Source organism: Oncorhynchus masou, chromosome 10 (assembly GCF_036934945.1).
Source record: "Oncorhynchus masou masou isolate Uvic2021 chromosome 10, UVic_Omas_1.1, whole genome shotgun sequence".
NCBI lineage: Eukaryota > Metazoa > Chordata > Actinopteri > Salmoniformes > Salmonidae > Oncorhynchus > Oncorhynchus masou.
Genome location: NC_088221.1, coordinates 14,856,403 through 14,882,361, shown reverse-complemented (window position 1 = coordinate 14,882,361; position 25,959 = coordinate 14,856,403). Strand labels below are relative to the sequence as shown.

Genomic DNA, 25,959 nt, shown 5'->3' with positions numbered 1-25,959 from the left:
CTCTAAATCAGTCAGGAGCAAGCAAGGTTGCCTAAGAAGGAAGAAAATGTATTATTATATTATTACTTTCAGGCTATAGCCTACCATTTAAGAAATCAATTGTGGAGCCTACAGAGTGGCGTAGCGGTCAAAGGCACTACATCAATGTGCTAGAAGCGTCACTACAGACCCTCGTTCGTTCCTGGGCTGTGTCACAACTGGTTGTATATCGGGAGTCTCATAGGGCGGTGCAGAATGGGCCCAGTGTCGTCCGGGTTAGGCGAGGGTTTAGCTTTACTTGTCTCTTCGCACTCTAGCGCCCCCTTGTGGTGGCCAGGTAGCCTGCAGGCTGACCCCGGTTGTCAGTTGAACAGTGTTTCCCCCGACACATTGGTGCGGTTGGCTTCCAGGTTATGCGGGTGGGTGTTAATAAGTGTGGTTTGCGTCATGATTTGGAGGACGCTTAACTCGATTTTCCTCACGAGCTCATTGGGTAGTTGCAGCGATGAGATAAGATGGATATTGTAAAATACAAAAATAATTTGTGACATGCTACAGGCTGGCCTATACATTTTGCATGTAGGCTGTATAAAATGAAATAAAAATGTTATTACTTTTAATTAAATAATACAAAAACAAAAAAAATGCGTTATTAGGCTATAGTGCCTTTGAATTGACTTTTAGAAACAGGAGTTGGCCAGTCTGGTTTGAAGGTCATGTGGTGAGCTACACATACCTATTTTGTTTGTTAATTTTGAAACTGCATATCTATGGCTCTGGTCTGTCTTAAGAGTGAGGGTAAATTGTAGGCATGTTCTCTGCTATCCACTTTATGTTTTAATTGTTATTTTATTTTAGAAGCGTGTAAAAATATATGAGGAAGGGAGGGCCATCCATTTTCATTTCAAAGAAGTCCGATTTTCACCATGTATCCCTCATATAATGAACAAAAATATAAACGCAACATGCTACTATTTAATTGATTTTCCTGAGTTACAGTTCATGCTAGGAAATCAGTCAATTGAAATGAAATAAATGAGGCCCTAATCTATGGATTTCACATGACTGGGAGAACAGATATGCATCTGTTGGTTTACAGATACCTTTTTAAAAAATGAGTCTCTCAATGTCAATGGGCCTCGGGAGCTCGTCACCGTACTTTTGTGCATTCTAATTGCCATCGTTAAAATGCAATGGTGTTCGTTGTACTGTAAGAAACATATTAAACGCATGTAATAACTTGATCTCATTTCTCATATTTTATTCATTAACAGTACTTAGTTTATGCCTGCCCGTACCATGACCCCACCGCCACCACGGGGCACTATGTTCACATCAGCCACCCGCTCGACCGCATGACACCATAGACGTGGTCTGCTGTTGTGAGGTTGGTTGGGTGTAAACAAATGTGTGCACAACATTTGAGAGAAATACGATTTTTTTTGTGCGTATTGAACATTTATGGGATTTTTCAGCTCATGAAACATGGGACCAATACTTTACATGTTGCGTTTATATTTTTGTTCAGTGTAAATAACGTACAGTCCCTCACCTCTTCAAAACGTTCCCTTTCTCGCAGGCAGAGTAAACCCAGGCGTTTATAATACTGCCAATAAAGTATTATGTAATCGCATCACATCAAGAGACGGTGGTAATTACATTGCCACAATGCTCAGCATAAAGATGATACTGCATTAGACTTACATAACACACTTCCTAGTCTATGCATGTGTCCTTGGATAATTCATTTTTGTCAATAGAGAAATGCCACCTGAAGAGCTATTTCTCTGAAAAAAACAAATGCTACTTTAAAGTTGAATATACACTACACTATCTAGTAGGATTGAGTAAGATGAATGACACATTTCTTTTTTAAACAATGGTATTGTACCAGAAGTATTGTTGAATGAATATTAATGACAAGGATTCAGTCATGATTAATTTATGAGATGCAATTCATTATCCACTTAACCTTGAGTGGTTATCAAAGTTTCAAGAGGTAGATTTTTAAAAATATTTTTACATTCATAGTCAATGTAATCTACCAATATTACTTAGTTGCTTGTCACAAGGATAATTATGTACACTATCTGCTAATAGAAATGAATCAGATCGACAAACATACTTTCTGACTTGCAATCTTTAATATCGTCATGGGTTATAATTGAGTCATCGCTTAATACCTTATATCGGTCTTCCAAGAGGGCCATGAACATTTAATAAAAATACTTACCAGAAATATTGTAGAATACTTATAACAAAATGCTTTAATTTAAAATATAGCATGGCCCTATTTTTACACACACATACATTATTATTTTACTGACATCTCATTTACAGCTTATGGAAGGAGAATGTTTGTATTTCCCATAATGCATTGTGGGACCACATTACTATTCCTTTGTGAGCAAAACAAATTCAGTCACAGTTTTGGCATGTGTTGGTATTGCAGCATTGAAAGCAAATCCAGGTGTTTAGCATTTTGCCAGTGAAAAAGACTCATACTGTAATGTTGATGGAATAGTGGACTGATAAGCATTATGGATTGGTCCATAATTAAGTAACCTTAACACTGACAAAGTAGTTGAGACATGTTTTCAAATTATTGTCAACATATCCATAAAAAAAAGAACAAAGACACTAACATAATTAACCACCCCCCAGTATGCCAGTCAAGACTACTTTTAAAACAGCATGCTTTCACCATAATAGTGGAATGCTTTCATTCATTGGCTAAACAGAGAGTGGGCTGTACCAACAGGAGTGCTTTGATATTTCATTGAGTGCAGTTTGATGCAAATATAGAGAAAGAGAATAAAATGAGATGGGAAACATGGAAATAATCAAACAGAAAACGGAACTGCATTCACAGATTTCTATTAAGTACTTCCAGTACCAGACAGGCAATGTTGTTCATGTCGCACACATGTAGTATCTATGAATGGTGTTTGCAGCTTTGCTCCAGTGCTTATAAATGTCTCATAGTGGCAGTCAGTGTTCGTCTGGACACGGGGCCCCTGCTGACAAGTACCCGTTGGTCCCGTGGGCTTTATTGGTCCCATTGGTGGTGCTGTTGTAGTGCTTCTGAACAGGAGCGGGCGGAGGACCGTTGTCCTCGTCAGAGCTGGATTCAATGTCACTGCGGTCGTCTTTCGACACCTGCGGAGAATTGCAGGGGCTGTCAGAACAGCTCATATACAATCTTATGTCATGACAGAGGAAGTACAACCATTGCTATTGGTTTCCCCATTTTACAAATAAGATGAAAACGTCAAAAACAAAAAGGGATGGCTTGTGGGTCAGAATCTGAAATTGTGATTTGTGATTTGTTAGTGAGATAGCATGTGACAATAATACACAAATACATTTCTTCACTTTCTATTCTACTACTTACATGTAAAGGATTCCATTTCCCCACCTTGGTGGAAAGGTTAGCATGAGGGATAGAAAAGTAAAATCAATGAAGGCTATTGACAACAAAACAGTTTAGTGATTAGCTCCTGTGGTACAGTACATTACAGCTTGAGGGTGAGGAGTTTCCCAATGCTTTGCATCTACAATTACAAAAAGTAACAGGGTAGTACTAAATTCTATGTGTAATGAGAATTACTTTAACTACGTAAAGATGGTCCTCTCGCAAAACATTACTGTATGACAATGTCTGCCTCCCAAATTCCACCCTACTGGTCAAAAGTAGTGCACTACATAGGGACTAGAGTGCCATTTGGGACACCTAACAATGTGACCTGAGGGAGAAACTTAATTGCATGTCCTTGACTCCTCACGTCCTCTCTTCTCGTCTCTTTCTTAAAAGCCATTGGAGGAGAAGGTCCGAGAGGAGGGACCTCTGACTTGTCTCTCACCTTTCCTCTAGAGATGGCTCGGCAGGCTATCTTCACTATGAGGTAGGACCAGAAGGAGTGCAGGAACTGCAGCAGGATCAGCAGCAAGTTGAACACCCACCAGGAGGGGTATGGCCCCACGATCTCCCAGCTCTCAAACAAGGTAGTGTTTAAAATCCTACCAGAGAAAGGGGGGGGGGGGGGGTTAGGCAATTTATTTGATAAGTGATCCACACAAAAGACACATTCAGTATTCAGTGTAGCTCATAGCTACAGGATGTAGTAATGAGTTGATTAATTTATTCCTGGAGACAATATCTCTATTGGGAATTGGGTAATAGACTTGGATTTTAATATGCATCTCCCTCTTTGACATCAACAAAAACCTGTCAACTGAAGTACACGTCAGGAAACCTGAGGCAGCTGTCACCAAATCATTTGTGTAAAGAGACAGCCTTTAGAATGCTATGTGAACAGAAGAGAATTCAAGTGTTATTGGTGCTCTAAAAAAAGGTAGGGTGGAGGAATAGGCAGGTGGCTGAGAGAGACCCTCAGGGACAACATAAGACGCTAACGCTCAGAGCCTTCAGCCCCTAGCCACTCTCAATCCTCCACATCACAGACACACACACTCATAACAGCCAAGGGTAATCATCACCCGGCACATACAGACAGAACTGTAACCTTCTCACTGCTACACTGTGTGGAAAGGGTTCTAGCAGAGAATGTGCATTTACTTTATGAAGCCAATCTGTAATATACTGTGAACGTGTGAAGCCCTTCATTCACGTGTCCGATGGAATACATACAGTGCATTTGGAAAGTATTCAGACCCCATGACTTCTAAAATGGATGAAAATAACATTAAAATAAAATTCTCCTCAATCCACACACAAATCCATCCCATAATGACCGATGGCTTGGTTTTTGCTCTGACATGCACTGTCAACTGTGGGACCTTATATAGACAGGTGTGTGCCTTTCCAAATCATGTCCAATCAATTGAATGTACCACAGGTGGACTCCAACCAAGTTGTAGAAACATCTCAGGGATGATCTATAGAAACAGGATGCACCGGAGCTAAATTTTGAGTCTCATAGCCTGTTTTCCATTTGTCGTTAAGGGGTATTGTGAGTAGATCGATGAGGATTTATTTAATGCATTTTTAGAATAAGGCTGTAACGTAGCAAAATTTGGAAAAAGTCAAGGGGTCTGAATACTTCCCGAATGCGCTGTACACCAAATTAGTAAGGTAGCACACAAAGTATTGCTTGATATGATTGAGCTATTTCAGGTAAGGTAGAGATATTGCTGGACCAAAAATTCTACATGGTATGAATCCTGCTGATACTGAAGCCATGGCAACAGCTTTCTGGCCGTTGTGCTGCACTCTGCCTGCACTGTGATATACTGTATAACCCACATGACAAGGAGGGGAAAAAAGAAGAGGAAATCACTGAATAAGACATTTCTAAAGGATTTACTTGCACAATTCAAAAGAAACCTTTCGACAGCGAGAGCACTGCACAGTAGAGGTTTATGGTTTAATATCTCCAGAAGAGAGAGTCATTTGTCATTTGGACCTGGTTATCAACAGCTCTATCCTCGAGTGTGGTCTCAAAGGAAATATATTTTTAGGGTGATAATGTTTTGGGGGTATCATCTCAGAGCAGGATAGTAAATCATGTCCCTTTTGCCTTCTTACATCGACGTTACTGTTGCGAGTGTGACAAGAACATCACACAGTAAGATGGTGAGCACGTTATTCAAGGACTATGACTGGTTTTCTACTGCTTCTCTCTCTCAAGGTAGGATGTCCCGTCACTGATGACATCAAAAACATCCCAGTACAATACAAATTCATCCATCTAATTGGAAGTCCAATATGAAAATGCAAAACCAGCTGGTATTGATACCAAAAGACACAGACCATAAAAACATCAAGAGGAAGTAAAATGATGTTTTCGACACGTAAATGAAAATGTGTCATTTTAGACTCCAATAATTGATCTAAAAATAATGTCCCATCTCTCATTTTGTATCCGCTCTCTTTTTACTGGAGAAGATACAGTGCTTTCAGAAAGTTGACTTTTTCCACATTTTGTTACGTTACAGCCTTATTCTAAAATAGATTAAATAAATAGAAATCTCAGCAATCTACACACAATACCCCATACTGACAAAGCGGAGACAAGTTCAGATTTTTTTGCAAATGTATTAAAAATAAAAATACCTTATTTACAAAAGTATTCAGACCCTTTGCTATGAGACTCGAAAATTGAGCTCAGGTGCATCCTGTTTCCATTGATCATCCTTGAGATGTTTCTACAACTTGATTGGAGTCCACCTGTGGTAAATTCAATTGACTGGACATGATTTGGAAAGGCACACACCTGTCTTTATAAAGGTCCCACAGTTGACAGTGCATGTCAAAGCAAAAAAACAAGCCATGAGGTTGAAGGAATTGTCTGTAGAGCTCAGAGACAGGATTGTGTCGAGGCACAGATCTGGGGAAGGGTACCGAAACATTTCTGCAGCATTGAAGAAGGTATCCAAGAACATTAGTGGCCTCCATTCTTAAATGGAATATGTTTGGAACCACCATGACTCTTCCTAGAGCTGGCCGCTCGGCCAAACTGAGCAATCGGGGGAGAAGGGCCTTGGTCCAAGAACCCGATGGTCACTCTGATAGAGCTCCAGAGTTCCTCTGTGGAGATGGGAGAATCTTCCAGAAGGACAACCATCTCTTGAGCACCACCAATCATGCCTTTATGGTAGAGTGGCCAGACGGAAGCTACCCCTCAGTAAAAGGCACATGACAGCCCACCTGGAGTTTGCCAAAAGGCACCTAAAGACTCGGTCTCTTTGGTCTGAATGCCAAGTGCCACGTCTGGAGGAAACCTGGCACCATCCCTATGGTGAAGCATGGTGGTGGCAGCATCATGCTGTGGGGATGTTTTTCAGTGGCAGGGACTGGGAGACTAGTCAGCATCGAGGGAAAGATGAACGGAGAAAAGTACAGAGAGATCCTTGATGAAAACCTACTCCAGAGCGCTCCAGACTCAGACTGGGGCGAAGGTTCACCTTCCAACAGGGCAATGGCCCTAGGCACACAGCTAAGACAACGCAGGAGTGGCTTCGGGACAAGTCTCTGAATGTCCTTGAGTGGCCCAGCTAGAGCCCGGACTTGAACACGAGCAAACATCTCTGGAGAGACCTGAAAATAGCTGTGCAGCGACGCTCCCCATGCAACATGACCAAGCATGAGAGGATCTGCAGAGAAGAATGGGTGAAACTTCCCAAATACAGGTGTGCCAAGCTTGTAGCGTCATACCCAAGACTTGATGCTGTAATCGCTGCCAAAATTACTTCAACAAAGTACTGAGTAAAGGGCCTGAATACTTATGGAAATGTAATGTTTATTAAAAAAAATTGAATTAGGAAAATGTTCTAAAAAACGTTTTTTGCTTTGTCATTATGAGGCATTGTGTGTAGATTGATGAGGAAATAAAACTATTTATTCAATTTTAGAACAAGGCTGTAACGTAACAAAATGTGGAAAAAGTCAAGAGGTCTGAATACTTTCCCAAAGGCACTGTATGTCCATATTGTCACTGTAGTATCCACAGTAACTACTACAAAGCAACAAAACTCACCAAGACCTGTATAAAATGAAAACCTTCATGGAAAAATTGCAAAGCCTATTTGGAGTGTCAGTATTCTGAGATCTACAGTACATTCATGCCTCCTGCACACGGAGACAGATAAGATGCATATAAACAAACATTCTCAGAAAAAGTGATGTGTTAACTGACCGCACACAGACACTCGACCCCATCATTTCAATTGAGCTGTATTTTTTCATAATGACGCCATTCAGCGTCCCAAAAGACACCCTATTCCCAACATAGTGCACTACTTTTGACCAGTGTCTAATAGGGAATAGGGTGCCATTTGGGATGCATCCACTCAATGCAAAGACAAAGCATCCTTACCAGACAGGATAGACACCCAACCTGGAGCTGATGAAGACCATGGCAAACATGACAAACAGGAGGTTGCAAAGTCTCTGGCACTTGGCATAGTTGGCCATTTTGGCAACCTGAAACAGACGTCACAGATGCATGTTCACATGAAAAATGATTACAAACGGCATAACACACAATACAAAAACAAACATTGCTTTTTATCATCCACCGTATCTTTTTTTATACACACGAAATCATTTTTTTTAGCAGTACATAGTTAAAATCTACAGATGGCCGATTTCCCCCGATAGCTACTGTGCGATTCTAAAACGTCCACAAAAGACCACAGGGGCCTCCCCCATGTCCATGGGGTGTGAAGAACACACTTCAGGGCCACGTTTAGTAGCCAAACGTTTTGGAACGCGGCAGACAGAAAAGTATTGAAAAGAAATGACATGTTTGTTCTACAAAACATATTTCCATCTGAACGTTCCACAACGCTGTGCCTCGCTGAACGAGTCCCGTGTCTCTACTCACCTCCATCAGGACGTCGGCGGCGTCGTGGAGACACATGACCAGCGTGCCCACTCTAGCCATGTTGTTGACGTAGGAGAAGGTGATGAGGGTGATTGTCGCCAGGTGGTGCAGAAACATGATCAGGAAGTCCTGTGGGGGGGGGGGGGACGATGACACACACACACGCGTCATAGTCATGTCACACAATGGCAGAGAGAGAAAGCATTCACAGCTCTTCACCATGTGGACTCATAGCAAGGGGACTTGTAGAGCATATGGGTTTTATGAAATCCTCTGCGTCATGCAGAGAGTATGACTGCAGCTGTATTCCTTGTGCTCACAGGGGTAAGTGGACTCCTCAGCACCTTGTACACTTTCTGGCTGCACACTAATCAGGACATATGCTGTGCAATTCAACTTCCCTCCCGTCTGCTTTTGATTTGTGTCAACAATGCTGTTGTTTCTCTGAATGCAGGACTCAATCTCATTTCTCATCCACATGCCATGAAAAAGTATTTGCCCCCTTTCAGATTTCTTCAATTTGTGCATATTTTTGATACCGAATGTTATCAGATCTTCAACCAAAACCTAATATTAGATAAAGGGAACCTGAGTTTACAAATAACAAAGACAATCTATACATATTTATTTAAAAGTTATGCAACACCCAATGCCCCTGTGTAAAAAAAGTAAATGCCCCCTAACACTCAATAACTGGTTGTGCCACCTTTAGCTGCATGACTCCAACCAAACGCTTCCTGTAGTTGTTGATCAGTCCCTCACATCGCTGTGGAGGAATATTGGCCCACTCTTCAATGCAGAACTGCTTTAACTCAGCGACATTTGTGGCTTGTCAAGCATGAACTGCTCGTTTTAAGTCCTGCCACATCATCTCAATTGGGATTAGGTCTGGACATTGACTTTTTAAACATTTTCATGTAGACTTGCTTGTGTGTTTTGGATCATTGTCTTGCTGCATGACCCAGCTGCGTTTCAGCTCCAGCTCACAGACGGATGGCCTGACATTCTCCTGTAGAATTCTCTGATACAGAGCATAATTCATGATTCCTTCTATTACAAGGCAAGTCGTCCAGGTCCTGAGGCAGCAAAGCATCCTAAAACAATCACAATGCTTGACCGTTGGTATGAGTTTCTTACTGTGGAATGCAGTGTTTGGTTTTCACCAGGCATAATGGGAACCATCTCATACAAAAATGTTGACTAAAAAATTGCAAAAAAGCACCTGGATGATCATTAAGACTCTTGGAGGAATGTTCAATGGACAGATGAGTGAAAAGTATAACTTGTTGGGCGACATGGGTCCCATTATGCCTGGCGAAAACCAGGCAATTACTTTTTTCACACAGGGGCATTGGGTGTTGCATAACTTTGTTCATGAAATAAATGAAGTCAGTATGTAACTGTTGTGTTATTTGTGCACTCAGGTTCCCTTTATCTAATATTAGGTTTTGGTTGAAGATCGGACAGCGTTCAGTATCAAAAATATGCAAAAGTAGAGAAAATCAGAAAGGGAGCAAATACTTGTTCACAGCACTGTACTTCAGACGGACACATTGAGTGTGAGAATCACGTCTAGACGAAAAAGTACTAAAATAGAGGGGAGACTATATGTACTACAACGAAAAAGTTGCCTTTAGTCAGTCTAGATCAGCCTGTTTAGATCAGTCTAATCTATTTCAAGCTAGCCTGGTTGCAATGTCATGATGAGTGAGGCTGTGGGAGGATGTGGATGACATGGGAGAGCCTCCCTTGTCCACCACGAGGTTGAAGGGAATCAGTACAGCAGGACAACAGCAGAGCAACTGGCCCAGCGCAGGAGGATGAGGAAGAGGAGCAGTGGTGTGAAATGCAGAATGGAAGCATGGCAAAAATAGAGTGCAGGGAACATACTGGAATTGGCAGGGGGTGCAGAGGACCTCCTCAATGCGTGGTTTTGTGCATGAAAAAACTGGAAGGAGAAACAAAAACAGACAACATGCCAACAGTCAACACGGAGATGAGAGGTGAGGGCATAAATACTATGGCATCATGGGACAGCTGTGAGTTTGCGATTGATTGAGTGTTAGGTGTGCTGTGGAGAGGACGGGGTGGGGCAGAGAGAGGAGGAAGAGTCAGGCACATGTCTGGGGTGGGAGGCATGCAAATTGGCATTCTGTGAACAACAAGAAGTCTGGAAAAGACCATGGGCCAAGGTAGCAACTCCATAAACAATGATACGTGTTAAAATGTAAACGAATGGCTGTTGATGCTGATTTGATTTGGAAAAATACTGAAAAGGTTGATTGATGATTCAAATTGTAAAGCTTATACACATGCTGTGTTTTCAATTACCCCCCCTCCCCCGCCCCCCGCACATTGTAACCTTTGTTCTTGACACCTCTCGACAGTGTTAAAGAAGATAGCATAGCATAGCTCATTGAAAAGAAAACGTAAGCAGAGACAATATTGACAGCTCAAACATGGAGGAGCCCTGACCTGTAAAATAAGTATTACAGCTTGAGTATGCGATGTGTTAGAAAGAGTATACACGGACTATACAAAACATTAAAAACTATTCCCATGACATAGACTGACCAGGTGAATCCAGGTAAAAAGTTATGATCCCTTATTGAAGTCATTTGATAAATCCACTTCAAAATCAGTGTAGATGAAGGCTTGAGACAATTGAGAAATGGATTGTGTAAGTGTGCCTTTCAGAGGGTGAATGGCAAGACAAAAGACAAAGTGCCTTTGAACGGGGTATGGCAGTAGGTGCCAGGCGTATCGGTTCGTGTCAAGAACTGCAACGTTGCTGGGTTTTACCACGCTCAACAGTTTCCCGTGTGTATCAAGAATGGTCAACCACCCAAAGGACATCTAGCCAACTTGACACAACTGTGGAACACTTTCAACACCTTGTAGAGCCCAAGCCCCAGATGAATTAGTCTGTTCTTAGGGCGGCAGAAGGGGATACTAGGAAGGTGTTCCGAATGTTTGGTATATGCAGTGTACGTGAGTGTCTTAAATATGTGAACAGATATATGTCTGTCTGCATATTCAGCAATTCTGCAGCACTCTCTTCCATAGTGGCTGTGCGCACGTGCTCCATGGATTATTGATCTTTAGTCTGGCGATTAAGCCTGAGTGAGCAAACTGGGCCTGATGTCATCCCAGCTGTTTATTTGACCCTCAATTAGTGTTTAACCATCGTTCAGGATGAAGTGGAGAGGGAAGCTAGGCTACAAAGGTGATATAACCACCATGAGCTACTAACAAAATCACTTCAGATAAACCAGGGCTAAAACACAACGCTGATATCAACAGCAACATGAAACCATTCGTATTCAATATGAAACATTTAATCTTTTACATTTTTAATGACAGTTTTGATCAGTGGCTAAAACAACAAACATTATACTAAAATTAAAAAAATAAAGGAGAAATGTGATGAAAATTGGCAGATTCTAGGAACTGAATACTAAAATAGGACTCACTCCAAAACAAATGAGGGGAAAACAATTTAGAATGGCTGGCAGAAAATTCTACTCATAAAAGTTTGGAGCAAATGCTAATCCATCTCCTCCTCTCAGAGACCTGTGATTTCACAGAACAGAGACTAGACCACATCAAGGCAAATGCACCACTTCCAGGGACATAGATTAAATAGAGCTAAGTCATGGAACAGAAAAATCGGAGGAGGCCTGAATGCAAGTGCAGACAAACATTAATTAGCACTTCCCTCCGAAATTACTACTGTGTAAATCAAAGCTGGAGGTGCACATCAGAAAGGATTATAATGGAGAATAAACACATTTTGGTGTCTGAATGTTCTAAAACCAGTTGTGAAGTCTTTTCCTTGACTTAATATTGTCTTCATTGTTAAAGATAACTATTATTCATTTTATTTGGCATTATTATTATTATTAACATAATTACCTTGGTTGAAAGGAAATGGCTGTTAAAGCATATGCACACATATCTATGGAGGAAGCAATGTGATAAACAAACAGTCAAATATACCATTCCTATTAATGTATTGACTTAACTGGTATCCTCACCTTCCTCCTGATATCTGTGAACTGGGAGAAGAGCAGGGACAGGTAGAACGACAGCTCCAGTATATAGTAATAGTGGATGTCCACCGTCAGTGGCTGTGAAACAGACACACAGAGATCACAAAAGCTATATCAAACCTAGGCATAACAGCCCTTTCAAATACAATAACTGTTACAGGTGCGAAGAAGTCGCTTAGCACAAATGGAAAAACAGAGAAAACATGGGAGATTTACCTGATAAGGGTAGTTATACCAGCACTCTCTTGTGTTCCATAGCCATGTGGTCTACAGAGACGACACACGGACAGAATATTAATGTGCCGTTATGCCGTTCCCAAATTAAAAGTGGATTTACATTCATAAAGTGCTATTGATCCCGACACCTGAATGCTATGCTGCCTCTGGCTCAACACTAAATGTTTGATGAAGATCCAGCACATCAATAACCTTGGGACCGTAGCCGTGTCAGATTGCATTTTCATCAAAGGGAAACTTAATTGAATCAAAGCAAGCGTTTGCTGTATGCTAGTAGTGCAAAGTAAATCGCAGGTGCGTTAGCCTGGGGACGACTGCGAATGTTCATTCTGGTCCCAGGCCACATGATGAATGCTCTAGAGACCTGTGGGATGTGGTTAAGACTGTCTTATGTCTTGCCACAAGAGGGACCTAGACTACAGAGGCAGGGTAATGAGCTGCTTATCATCATTATCTCTCACAGGAGATGTTTGCCTTCAACGAGAGATGATTCCTGACCATAACAAAATGTAACCTACTTACAAATGCTAACTCCGCTTTAGTTGACGCGCACTCTTACATTAGGGTGGAACATAGCAAGAGTTGTCTGGTGGAAAGAAATACAGAATAGGACCAGTAAGCTAACTGAGCTACATTACAGAGTCGTCACTCAATCATCACCCATACTATATCAACTTTGAGTTTAGGAGAGATGATAAGGGCTAGGACACAGTTAAAGGTTCACCTTGGTAAGACAGAGACTTGAAGGAAAGGTTCACCCATGTTGAATGTTATATCATTTTTGTGCATCATTTAGCAATGTTCTGTCATCATGCACAGTACCAGTCAATAGTTTGGACACAGATACTCATTCAAGGGTTTTTCTTTATTTTGTACTATTTTCTACATTGTAGAATAACAGTGAAGACATTAAAACTATTAAAAAACACATATGGAATCATGTAGTAACCTATTTTTTTTAAACAAATCAAAATATATTTTATATTTGAGATTCTTCAAAGTAGCCTCCCTTTGCCTTGATGACAACATTGCACACTCTTGGCATTCTCTCAACCAGCATCATGAGGTAGTTACCTGGAATGCATTTCAATTAAGAGGTGTGCCTTGTTAAAAGGCATTTGAGTCAGTTCTGATGTGACAAGGTAGGTTTGGTATACACAAGATAGCCCTATTTGGTAAAATACCAAGTCCATATTATGGCAAGAACAGCTCAAATAAGCAAAGAGAAACGACAGTCCATCAGTACTTTAAGACATGAGGGTCAGGTAAATCTGGAAAATGTCAAGAACTTTGAAAGTTTCTTCAAGTGCAGTCGCAAAAACCATCAAGCGCTATGATGAAACTGGCTCTCATAAGGACCGCAACAGGAAAGGAAGGCCCAGAGTTACCTCTGCTGCAGATGATAAGTTCATTAGAGTTACCAGCTTCAGAAATCTGCATTTAACTGCACCTCAGATTGCAGCCCAAATAAATGCTTCACAGAGTTCAAGTAACAGACATCTCAACATCAACTGTTCAGAGGAGACTGCGTGAATGAGGCCTTCATGATCAAATTGCTGCAAAGAAACCACTACTAAAGGACACCAATAAGAAGAATAGAGTTGCTTGGGCCAAGAAACATGAGCAATGGACATTAGACTGTGGAAATCTGTCCTTTGGTCAGTGTCTTTTTGAGACGCAGAGTATGTGAACGGATGATCACTGCATGTGTGGTTCCCACCGTGAAGCATGGAAGAGGAGATGTGATGGTGTGGGGGTGCTTTTCTGGTGACACTTGTGATTTATTTAGAATTTAAGGCACACTTAACCAGCATGGCTACCACAGCATTCTACAGCGATACGCCATCCCATCTGGTTTGTGCTTAGTGGGACTATCATTCGTTTTTCAACAGGACAAATGACCCAAAACACACCACCAGGCTGTGTAAGGGCTATTTGACCAAGAACGAGAGTGATGGAGTGTTGCTTCAAATGACCTGGCCTCCACAATCACACAACCTCAACCTAATTGAGATGGTTTGGGATGAGTTGGACCGCAGAGTGAAGGAAAAGCAGCCAACAAGTGCTCAGCATATGTGGGAACTCCTTCAAGACTGTTGAAAAAGCTTTCCAGCTGGCTACCTCATGAAGCTGGTTGAGAGAATGCTAAGAGTGTGCAAAGCTGTCATTAAGGCAAAGGGTGGCTAGTTTGAAGAATCTCAAATATTAAATATATAATACTTTTTGGGTTATTCCAAATGTTTTATTTAATAGTTTTGATGTGTTCACTATTATTATACAATGTAGAAAATAGTAAAGATAAAGGAAAACCCTTGAATGAGTAAATGTGTCCAAACGTTTGACTGGTACTGTATATACAGCCGTTCTGGCGAGTTTTGCGTCACACTGAGACTTATATCAAACAGAAACGGCGACTTATAGGGAAGTCAGTTGAGTTTGCATCTCCTCCCCTGTAGACCTGTGCTATTAATACCCTCCGGGAGACTCACTAGGCTCAGCTGAAGGGAATGAACTCATTCCACAAAGTGCTTCGTCATGCAAGCTGTTGCAATGAGACAATCTCATCGCAGCAACGTCTCTTATTCACCCTTAATCATTATTCTAAATTAATGGCAGCATCAGCAGCATTCAATTACTATAGACACTCAATAGTCTTCTGGCCTCAGTACATTACACAATAGCACAGAGTCAGACAGACACATGAAAAGACAAGTGATACCCTCAGAGAGTAATGAGGATGTGATTTCCAATTATTTCCTCTATATATCAACATAGAGTAACAACAGCATTAGACTGAAGGTGGTAGTTGACAGGGACTAGTTTCTCAACTGATAATGTGCTCACAGACACTAATATCTGCATAATAAATACTGTGCAGAGAGCAAATATATCAATTATTTACCAGTGATCACTGGTTGGAGTACTTGAGAGAGGCATTATTTTTCAGTTGGTACTTCTTGCACAGCACGGTGCATCAAATCTAACCTCATCCACACATCCTTGAGTGCAAGGATCTGTTATAGCTCCTCTTTGAAGAACGTGTCCTCAATATGGAAAGTGCTGAACAAAGATGTCGGCATTCATCAATGAAATGATTTTGGGAAGTAGCCCACTCACCTTTTTAAGGAAACGCACTCCGTAGGTAAATATATAGAGGTAAAATGTAAATCTCCACCTGTGAAGAAAACAAAGGATAGAGCATCAGTCAGTAACACAATTATGGGTTTGGATGCATCCTCTGTGGAATGTCAACGAGAGGCCATGTTTGAGCTCCTGTGAGGGAGGTCAATCCAAGGACAGCCAAGAAAGCCGCCATCTGTCCAGGCTCTTTGTTCAATACCGTGACAGCACACAGCACTCAAGTCGCACTTGCACGTCTTAACAAACAGTCTCTTATTTTCCCCTATTCATCGGACTACAGTTCCTTTCATTGTAAGCACTGAGTCACTGATGGTTTTCATATACAGAGCTTTTACTTCTTAGACCAATTAGTGGTGAACACAGTAGACGTATCATATTCTAAATCATTTTCAAAAGTCACAGAAGGAAATGAAAATAGCTTTCGGAAAGGAAAGGCCTGTGGACACGCGCGTCATCTTGATCAGCTACTCAGTTTTCAACCCAACAGAAGAATACCAAGGGTGAATTCAACCAGTGGCAGAGACTAGGTTATATTCTAGAACTATGTTACAGTACACGCTAGCCTGTCCTGAGACCTGCTAGCCTGTCAGAGAAGTGGCCGGAGAGCCAGGGCTCTCACATCCCAGAGTCTGCATTCCAGGGTGAGTCACTTCCACTGGAGCCCGGACGCCACCGCACTGCTGCATGGCAGAGGGAGGCAGGCACTCCCAGTCCCAACCTCTGGTCTTACATAAGCCAGCACGTACCCACGACTGCTGCAAATTGATGGAATAGGATAGGGTCTCCTGTGATCGTGGGCTTCTACAGCTCTCAGGCAGAGCAGAGACGGAGACATTTCCAGTTGACACTTCAGAGATCAAAGCCACGCTGTTGCTGCACAGCCCAAAACAATCAACTAATTACTGCACTGAGAACGAGCTGAGAGCTAGCCAATAACTAACACACGTCCTTGTCAGATTACAAGACGGGTTTCGTAATGAGATTCTTTTTTATTTTTCTCACAAAAAAATGAATTATTTAAAGAAACACTTGACTAAGACTGATTCTTTTTTTCTGGTCCGTAACGATGACAAATTGCATCAATAATTCAAGACTGAGTCTTGCCATTAATATGGCCTCTCACGGGTGAAACAGCCTGTCAGCTGCAGGTGTACTCTGGTTTCACACAGTCACAGCAGCACACAGGAATACTCATCATGTATCAGAGACAGGAAGTTCCAACTCTGACTAGCATGATGCGACAGGGATGTTGTATGAACCGAATAGTCACTGACTCAGAGTATGTGAGCAGAGTTGACGGGCCGGGAATCCCGCTCATTGCGCAAAAAAAAAATATGTTCAGAGATCACAGGGGAAAAAAAAAATCTGCATCTCCAAATTCACCCCTTTCATTAAAAATCACTATTTAACCAACACCCATCGATTTTTGTGACTACCTGGATCTACAATTTGGTTTTGAAGTATTGGAACCAAACCATGTGACTTGAATGAAAAGTATTTTAATAAACATGAAAAGATGAATGTAAGAAGCGCTTATCATTTCAAATAGGCTACATGTCATATTAAACAGCATATAAACACATTTCGTTCCTAAGAAGGAACGAAAATTATTTATTTAGGCTATATTATTTTGAGGTTGTACCCTACAAAGTAAAACATTGTGAAGCATTTGCGAGTGACACACTAGGCTGGTAGGGAGTTAGGGACATTAAGCCCTCAGCATTTAAACAACATTTTGTTATATTAAATCATTATAGTCTATAAATTGCACAAATGGGCTGTGACTTACTTGGAATAAAATACAAATTAAATGAGTCTACGGTGCCTTTGAATACATTTTTAGAAACACAAATTTGGCCAGAGTCTGTAGCTTCAGGCTCATGTGATAGTGTTTGGAGAGCAGGTCAGCAGCAAAGAATACCCTAAACACCTTTTTTTGGATGCAGAGTTGTAATGTATATATTTTATTCTATAGGTAGGCCTAAAGGTTTTTCTACAAAAATAACCCAATGAAAACAGAGAGCTCCTTGAAAGTTGGAATATGCCAGGCCTATTGGGCCAAAATCAATTATGGCCTATTGTATAGATAATATAACATAAGTGAAGGAAACTTTTAAGAGATCAGATTTTTTGTTTATAAATACTTTGCTACCATGACACACTTAATTAGCTACCCATCTCATTCCTTTCTGTAGGCATGTGCACGTAGTGAGTACATATCATGCTTTCGGATATTTGTTTTTTTCAGATTCCACAATGATTCTTTAGTTGTGGACACTACATCACCGCACGCCCTCTCTTGCTCCTCGTCTTTTTAAGTCACCTTGATTTTGCACTTGTGTGTTTTATCAGTTTCTCTATGAAAATATTTAGCGAACTCCATGACAGTAGCTAAAGCAAGTGGCTATAGCAGCACACAAGGAGACTACAGACGCATGCTGGGCCGGGCACGCCCTGAGCTCGTGAAGTGAGCACTACTGGAGCTAAATTGGAACGGGCAAGAAGGCCGACGCGCCAGCCTTCGGGGATTTCGCTCCACGCTCCAGTCAAATTGGGCAAGCTCCGCTCACATACTCTGTCACTGACTGGCCTCAGAGGGGGAATTTTTACAAATGCTGATCATGCTGTGACACTGGGAGTTTTGCTTACATCCAGGTGGTTTTAGTGTGGGTAGCTTTAGCTGGCCTTACTTCTTGTAAGTCTTTTTAACAGCCAAAGACAGAAAACACAACATGGTAGCCTATGTAATGATTAATACACTACAGTAAATCCATGTCAAGTCCTTTTTCTGACGCATCAAATGTCAGTGATCACAGTACATAGAGACCTTACCTGTGCTCTGGTTACAAACGGAACATATTTTTACATTTGAATGAGAAGAAAAGCTGTCATTCATGGAATTCAAATAATCAAGCCACAAGTTATTTTGCTCTCTGCGCTGCTTGAGTAATTGTAAAAACAAATGAGGTGGACTCATTTACCTAATGATAGGTCAAGAAGATGGTTGCTTGGCAACTGGTTAGTCAAACACTGTAAAAGAGTGTGCTATTCAGGGCAGAACCCTACCATTAGAAAGCTAAACTGACCAAGACGCACCTCACATAATTCCACCCAAAAGCAATTCAAACGTATATACAGTATATCACATGGGCTATTTAGGTGACCTCTGATGCCACCCCATGATAAGCAGTGCCTACTTTGCCAAAGTCAGGGGTGCAAAATATGTATCTTGTCCATGCCCAGTGTGCCTCTCCAGGGTACTGTTGGAGAGATGCAGCGCTCCAACAATGCTCAAGTTAACATAAATCATGTAGCCTATAGTAGAAAGAGTCATAGCCTATGTGGTTTTTCTGAAGCCTACAAAACTGGAGATGATTCTCATGGAAATGTTATGAGACAGATACTTGAAAAAAGAAAAATCATGCATGATCTCTATTCAAATAGTCTGACACTATATTCTACACGGCAATTTGTCTCCCCTAGGGCGGCACCACGGTCAGGACCGGGCCTGGTGCCATTTATGTACAATTACTATGACTCACAACTACTTTCTCTAAATATCGTTTTTGATGGTGACCGCATACCAGATGGTACATGGTCCTGTCGTTTTAAAACATGACGATACGCTTAGACGTTATCAATCACGGCCCGGTTCCATTGTGTTCGGTGGTCAACATAGAGCAGAAAGCTGCAGAGTGAGTTGTCACATTGTTCCTCGCTGCTTTACCATAAACATTGTCACAAATTAAGGCAAATATTTATGTCCCTCAAAATGTCTGTATTAGGACGTTCCTGACATTCCATCTCACAAAACACAAATATGAGCTTTGTCTTTTATACCTCAGCGGATTATAATCTACTACCTTTGTTTTTTTCCCCCTCTTGACAGAATTGAACCACTGAGGACCATGGAGGGATGGAGGCAGATCGGTTCAGACAACCAGAACTGTGGTCTAAAACAAAGCCCTTGCCCCACTGGGGACTGGGGACCAGACAGACCCGATATAACTATCTGCAAAATAAAGAACTCTGCTGTCTCCATTCTAAATGGATCTCTCTTTGTTAGCATAATGAAAAAGGGAACAGTGGCCTCACCTTTGGCCATCCTGAAGTGTCCTATCAAACCCAAACAGCTGTATACAAGGCACTAATTACAGTAGGATTGCTGCTGAGATGAATGTGGCTGGTTCAGTTTAGGGAATTGCAAGCTACTGAGACAACAGAGAAACCAATCAGGCGTCCAATCCATTCTGAGTCTGTCCACTCCACTCTGCCGACAGACACAACACTGCATATATTTCAAATGTAGGGGCTTCCTTGATTTAATTTTAGCAGGAAATATTGAGAAAACAGATTTGCTCTAGTTACATAGAGGCTATGCTTTCGTGAGACGTCTTTCTTTTGTTATTCCACCAAAGTAACTGAATCATGGTGTTTTCACTCTGACAAACTGAATTTGATATTTCTCTTTGAAGATCAAATAATGACTGTGCCAATTGTCAAAGCAGTGAGTCCCTTTAACAGTGAGCTCCTTGAGTGAGCAGCCCCAGGGCATCAGAGACCCACTCTGTGCCTCGCTGCTTCTCCCACTGCCAGCCTGGCTACACTGGTGTCAGGCATGAGCCCAATCTGACAGGCTTGTTCATCTAGTAGATATCCCTCCAGACAGGAAACTCTAGGTATCCAACCCCTTAAATCTGTTTCCACTGAACAAATGTGCACATACTGTGCTGTAAAAAAAGGTATTGGCACCCTTTCTGATTTGCTCTATTTTAGATACTGAATGTTATCCGATCTTCAACTCCCAAAAAACAATTCCCCTGTGTGAAAAACAAATTGCCCCCGTACACTCAATAACTGGTTGTGCCACCTTTAGCTGCAATGACTGCAACCAAACGCTTCCTGTATTTGGACAACATAGGTCCCATTATGCCTGGCGAAAACCAAACACTGCAATCCTTTTTTGGTTGAAGATCTGATTACATTCGGTATCAAAAATATGCAGAAGTAGAGAAAATGAGAAAATGGCAAATACTTTGTCACAGACTGTATGGGTTTATATTAGTGATAATACGTGGCATTCTGAAGCTGTCGAGACCTCTTACATGCTCTCACAAAAGCGAGCCAACGTGCTGGGCTTCTCCTGGTTCCTGCGCTGTCGGAACCAGCGCTGGATGGTCCGCACATCCCAGTCCAGCTGTTTGGACAGGCCCTCCAACCTCTTCTCATCTGGGTGCTAGGAAACACATGATCCAGACACCTGACTGTTAACAAGGCCGTCATTATTGTCTGAAGTTCAAACAGTCTTGATATTCGCTGAAATCAAAAGGCAATCAACGTCTCAACATTTCATCAGCATGATGCACTATGGGGTAGTGAAACTAGGGCTGGGGAATTGCCAGGGACCTCACAATACGACATTATCACAATACTTAGGTGCCGATACGATATGTATTGCGATTCGATACTATGATTTTATTGCGATTCGGTGTTCCAAACATATTGCTCACCATATGTCTGCTGCAGAGGGAAAAGAGAGAGTCATGAGAAAACAAGTCTTGATCAGGCATGGGAATAAAAGTGCCGAAAACAAATTGGCTCCTTATTTAAAAAGAAGATGAAGAACAAGCTATGAAGGAAATATAGTGGAGTTTTGGTGCAGGTACAGCCAACTAGCGCAAAAAATAATATTGAGGTATTATCAAAACGATATGATACATAGTCAAAAATAATATCCCCATACGTAACTATCGGTTTCCCCCCCCCATCACTAAGTGAAACTGTGATCCCCTGGAAAGAAGCTGAGAAGACACACCTTCGTTTCCATCTCTGAGGATGCACAATGACTGAGGATGTCTACCTTGTGTGGAGGTAGTCTGCCAAGTTTCTCAGTATGTGAATCTGAGCATTTGTTAAAGGATCTTCATCTCTTTCTGAGCTAATAATAACCATGGTGCATCAATAGAACGAGGCACAAATACTTTCAAACATGATGTCTGGCTTTCTAGACTCAAACTGAATCCAATGCCTTTAGCCAAGAGACAGATTTTAATATGCAGTATGTTATCAGCACTAAAAAATGCAAACAAAAGATGGAAACACAGGAACTATTTGTTATTTTATTTACCTTGGTGATAGCAGTGAACACCTTCTCCAAAATGGCATTGGGCTGGGCTTTCTGTGGTCCATTGGCTTGTATCTTGAGACCCAAGGCACATGGTCTGGCAATAAACCTACAAAGAATTTAAAAAAACAATATCAGAATATTCTCACAGTGGGTACTGTATCATCATCATCATCATCATCATCAACTAATTGTTATTACTCAGAAAAGTGTTGTTTTTTTGCTGGTGGTAAATGGGGACAATCGTGGCAGACACATTGACAATATTGACAACAGGTTGTTAAAAATAAATCTTAATGCTTAAAAATCTTATCCAACTAGAAGTACAATGTGTGAAGTGCTGAATTATTATGTCAGTGTGCATCGTCAGCTATTCACAATATAACAATTTGGCTAAATTTGACAACTGTATAAATGAAAGATGACATCATGGAGCTATATGATTGACTAACAGTCATTAATGGACAAAGGGTTATGGAAGATTAAACTGCCGAAAGTGTACGCCAAGATCAAGATAAAATGTCCATGTTCAGACAGCTGAGAGAGACAGACAACAAGAGATAGAGAGTGAGAGATAGAGAGTGAGAGAGAGATATTAGCAGTGTAGTGGTCTATTCATAAAAAGTCCTTACTCTGCAAATGAAGTGTGTTGTCAGCAATCAGAAAATCTGACCAGCCAAAAACAGACCATTCATGAGGTAAACGTTATGCCTCACAACGTGAAAAAGCTCATCGGTTAAAGCCTGCCTTAAAAGTGAATTGTGAACACTGACTCAGTATAAATGTCATTTAGAATCCTAGCTGCTATTGACAGAGGTAGTGTTGTCTTCAGTGAGAGGGAACATAAGAGCAACAGCAGTTGTTGGCAGATTCAATGGACACTAATCCAGTACTACTACACATTGTTTTAGCAAATAGTATCATAGATACCCTTGTCTGATAATAGTACATGTGATGCTTGTATAGGCATAAGCAAGCTGCGTGTATAATCTACCACTAAAAAGCAAACATCTCGGTCTAGAAACACTTCACAGCAGGAACCACAGTCTTCACTATTTTGTTTGGCCTATTAGAGCGACCATATTTTATTAGGTCATATCATCCGTAATCAAAGACATTTACATTTAACAACAAGCCTCTCAACTGTCCCATGAAGACCTATACAGCACACATATTTCCAAGAAAAAGTTCCATTGTGAATGATTACAGGAGTGGTGGGCTGGCTCGTGAGGTGTTACGGTGGTGGCGGTGACTGCAGCCAATCAGTGACATGTATGTAGCCTACACTAAAATATAGTTCAACTGTCGCCTACTGACGAATGCACACACATCTAAATCAGACACCTACATGCTATATCATGATGAGCCGATATAAAGAGTGTAGTATTAGGCAATGTTGAGACACTGCTGAGGGGATCTGTCTGTTTCCTGCTGATGTATGTGGTCTATATTGTACAGAGCATCCCATGTGTCTGAGTGGTGTACCGGTCTAGCGTCAACACTTAGCCTGGTAGGCTATGTACAAATGGGATAGGCAGGCTTACAACAATAACACGAAGCTCAACACTGATCACCATCAAGACATAGGCAGCACAGACCCTTGCAAGGTCAATAGTAGGCTACATTATACGAGCATGACTCGAATAATGTCCTTGCCTCCTATTGACAGCTGCAACTTGCAACTTGGATGCAAGGCCAGCATGCATCTTATTATGGAGAAAACAATTAATATCCAAATGCAGCTCTTTTGCTCTGACATATTATTAATATACAGAAGAAGCGTTGTTACAATGTAACAGGCAGGCCTATAGAGAAGCGAACGTTACAATGTTACCTTGATACATCGCATCATGTGCATGTCATTGTCTAGAAATTCAGTGTGAGCGATACATGCTTCATTAGCCTACCCGAGACAATGTTTTTTAAAACAGGCTTTCTTTAGGCTACATGTCAATTAAACGAATCCAACATCATTTCCAGTTATACCAATATAAAGGTTATCACTTCTGAATGCACCCACCTTTCGAAAACCAGTCGAATCATAAAGATGCAGAAGGCTAAAGGACAAGCCACATACAAATCCTCGGCTTGCGGGAAGGTTGCCTCATCTGTGTTTTTTAAGTCAGCCCAGGTTACATTGTGAGGGAGCCAAAATCTCTCGTTCCAAAACCATGCCAAAATACCAGCCATTTCCTTGTATTGTGTACGCGTTGTCCACTTTACCAATGGACCAGAAATGAATGCGATATCAATGGCCTATTGCGTAGTTGCAGCAGTCTCACGCTCGATCTTCCCAGGTTTTTAGTGAGATGGGATCAGTGTACGCGCCGCCCGTCTATTACCCACGTGTGTGTCGTGAACGACATTAGTGTGAGCAACAATAGTGAAAGCGGGTTGCCTTCAAAATAAAAGTCATCTATTGAAACATGAAACAGGTAAAAATAGTGGAATCAATGCCACAATTGGGCAAGATAATGCTAAACATGGAATGTTTATGTTGGTAACCCTCGTAACCCGAATATGTTGGTAACCCTCAATGCCGGTGTTTGGAGGATATATTGGCATGGTTTGCTGGCCCGAGACGAACAACGCACGTGCCAATATATCCTTCAAACACCTGCTTCGAGGGTTACCAACATATTAAAATAGTGAATACAGTATTAGCAGATACAGTATTAGTATCTTAGTAAATTCCACATGGTTGTGCTCTGTGAGTGTCACTGAGTAGGCTGGTACCGCATTTCATGGAAGTACAATCCATAGGTTAGGCTGTACAGAGCAATATTAATGTCCAGTATACATGCACACAATAGACCGAATGGAGAGGTGATTTCCCACAATCAAAGTCCGGCAATAAGAGCTAAGAGGCTAATATTTGTGTAAACTCTCCATTGCTGTGTTCTGTGAGTGTCACTGAGTAGGCTGATACCCCATTTAATGGGTGCACAACCCATAGGTTAGGCTGTACATTTAAGTATGCCTCCAATGCAATTCTGAATTCAAATACATCCACAGTGCAATCAACTGATTTTTAAAATGAACTAATAATTGTCTTTTGTTGAATTTATTTAACAACATTCCAAACTTGTGGCATGATTCCATTATTTGTATCCGTTTGCGTCAGTTTCAATGACGGACTTTTATTATGATGCGAACCTCCGATCCACTGTTGTTGCTCACGCTGTTGTTCACAACACACTGGTCTATTTTCTCCCTCGCTCTTTCCAGTGTAGGGAAGTAGAATGAATCAGGCATCTTACTCCTCCGCAAGTGATTGGTGCATTGAAATGTCACACATGCAGTCACTATACAAAGGTATTCACGCATAAGTGGTGTATGGCAATAACAATGTCTCTTAAATTATGATTTTAGCTTAATTTATGGAATAGGCTGAGTGTACATTGACTGTTGATATTTTTTCTCCTCAATAGAATGCAGAATAATACGATTATATTGTTGTTAGTCTGAAATACTCATTGAATAATATGTTCCCGACTTCCTGTCCTGACTGTTCCTGACACATTTTGGTTAGACAAATGTCCCATAGCCATTGAAAGCAAAAAATAAATACATGGAAAACGCACTGTATCAACATGAATACTTAGTCAATCATGCCACCCTACTTACCAGCACACTCATAGCAGAAGAGTTGCTGTATAATGTTTTTGTCGAGGAAATCATAGCATTAATTAATTAATCTCGGTTTACCCAGAACTAGTCTCACGTAATTGTAGCCTAGGCAGACGAATCTTTCCACAATAGATTAGAAATTAATAGATTTGTGTAAATACAGAATGTGAATGTATTAATTTAATAAAAGGACACCTTTTTATATTGTTGTAATCAGTAATGTACTTTCACCAAGAGACACCTCATAGGCATTATGTATTGTAGGGCCTCACAAATGTTGGTATATGATTGAAGGTGTAATATTGCCATCTAGTGGATGTTGGGTTTTTTTGCGCTGTGTGATACTTCGTAGCAACTTTTATCATCCAGGGTACAACGTAATATACAAAATAAAGGGCCACATTCATTGTGCAACTTTCACCACAACGACAGTTCATCACTGCGTCAT

The 25,959-nt window shown here is 41.2% G+C and overlaps 1 protein-coding gene across 4 annotated transcripts; it reads right to left on the bottom strand.

Annotated features, from left to right (window-relative positions):
* Positions 1-2,101: 2,101 nt before the first annotated feature.
* cers6 (ceramide synthase 6) lies at positions 2,102-24,210 on the bottom strand. 4 transcript variants are annotated; one of them, XM_064975966.1, is made up of 11 exons: positions 23,902-24,210; positions 21,885-21,990; positions 20,863-20,993; positions 15,734-15,791; positions 12,596-12,646; positions 12,365-12,457; positions 8,328-8,456; positions 7,818-7,924; positions 3,843-3,999; positions 3,374-3,397; positions 2,102-3,138 (listed from the first exon to the last, which is right to left on the bottom strand). In XM_064975966.1, the coding sequence occupies exons 1-11, from the start codon at positions 24,069-24,071 to the stop codon at positions 2,971-2,973; spliced, it is 1,194 nt and encodes a 397-aa protein (XP_064832038.1). In that variant the 5' UTR covers positions 24,072-24,210; the 3' UTR covers positions 2,102-2,970. The 4 variants fall into 4 exon arrangements, with proteins under 4 accessions (XP_064832038.1, XP_064832039.1, XP_064832040.1 ...); XM_064975967.1 differs by lacking the exon at positions 12,596-12,646; XM_064975968.1 differs by lacking the exon at positions 20,863-20,993 and having other exon boundaries at positions 23,902-23,990.
* Between the last annotated feature and the right edge of the window lie 1,749 nt (positions 24,211-25,959).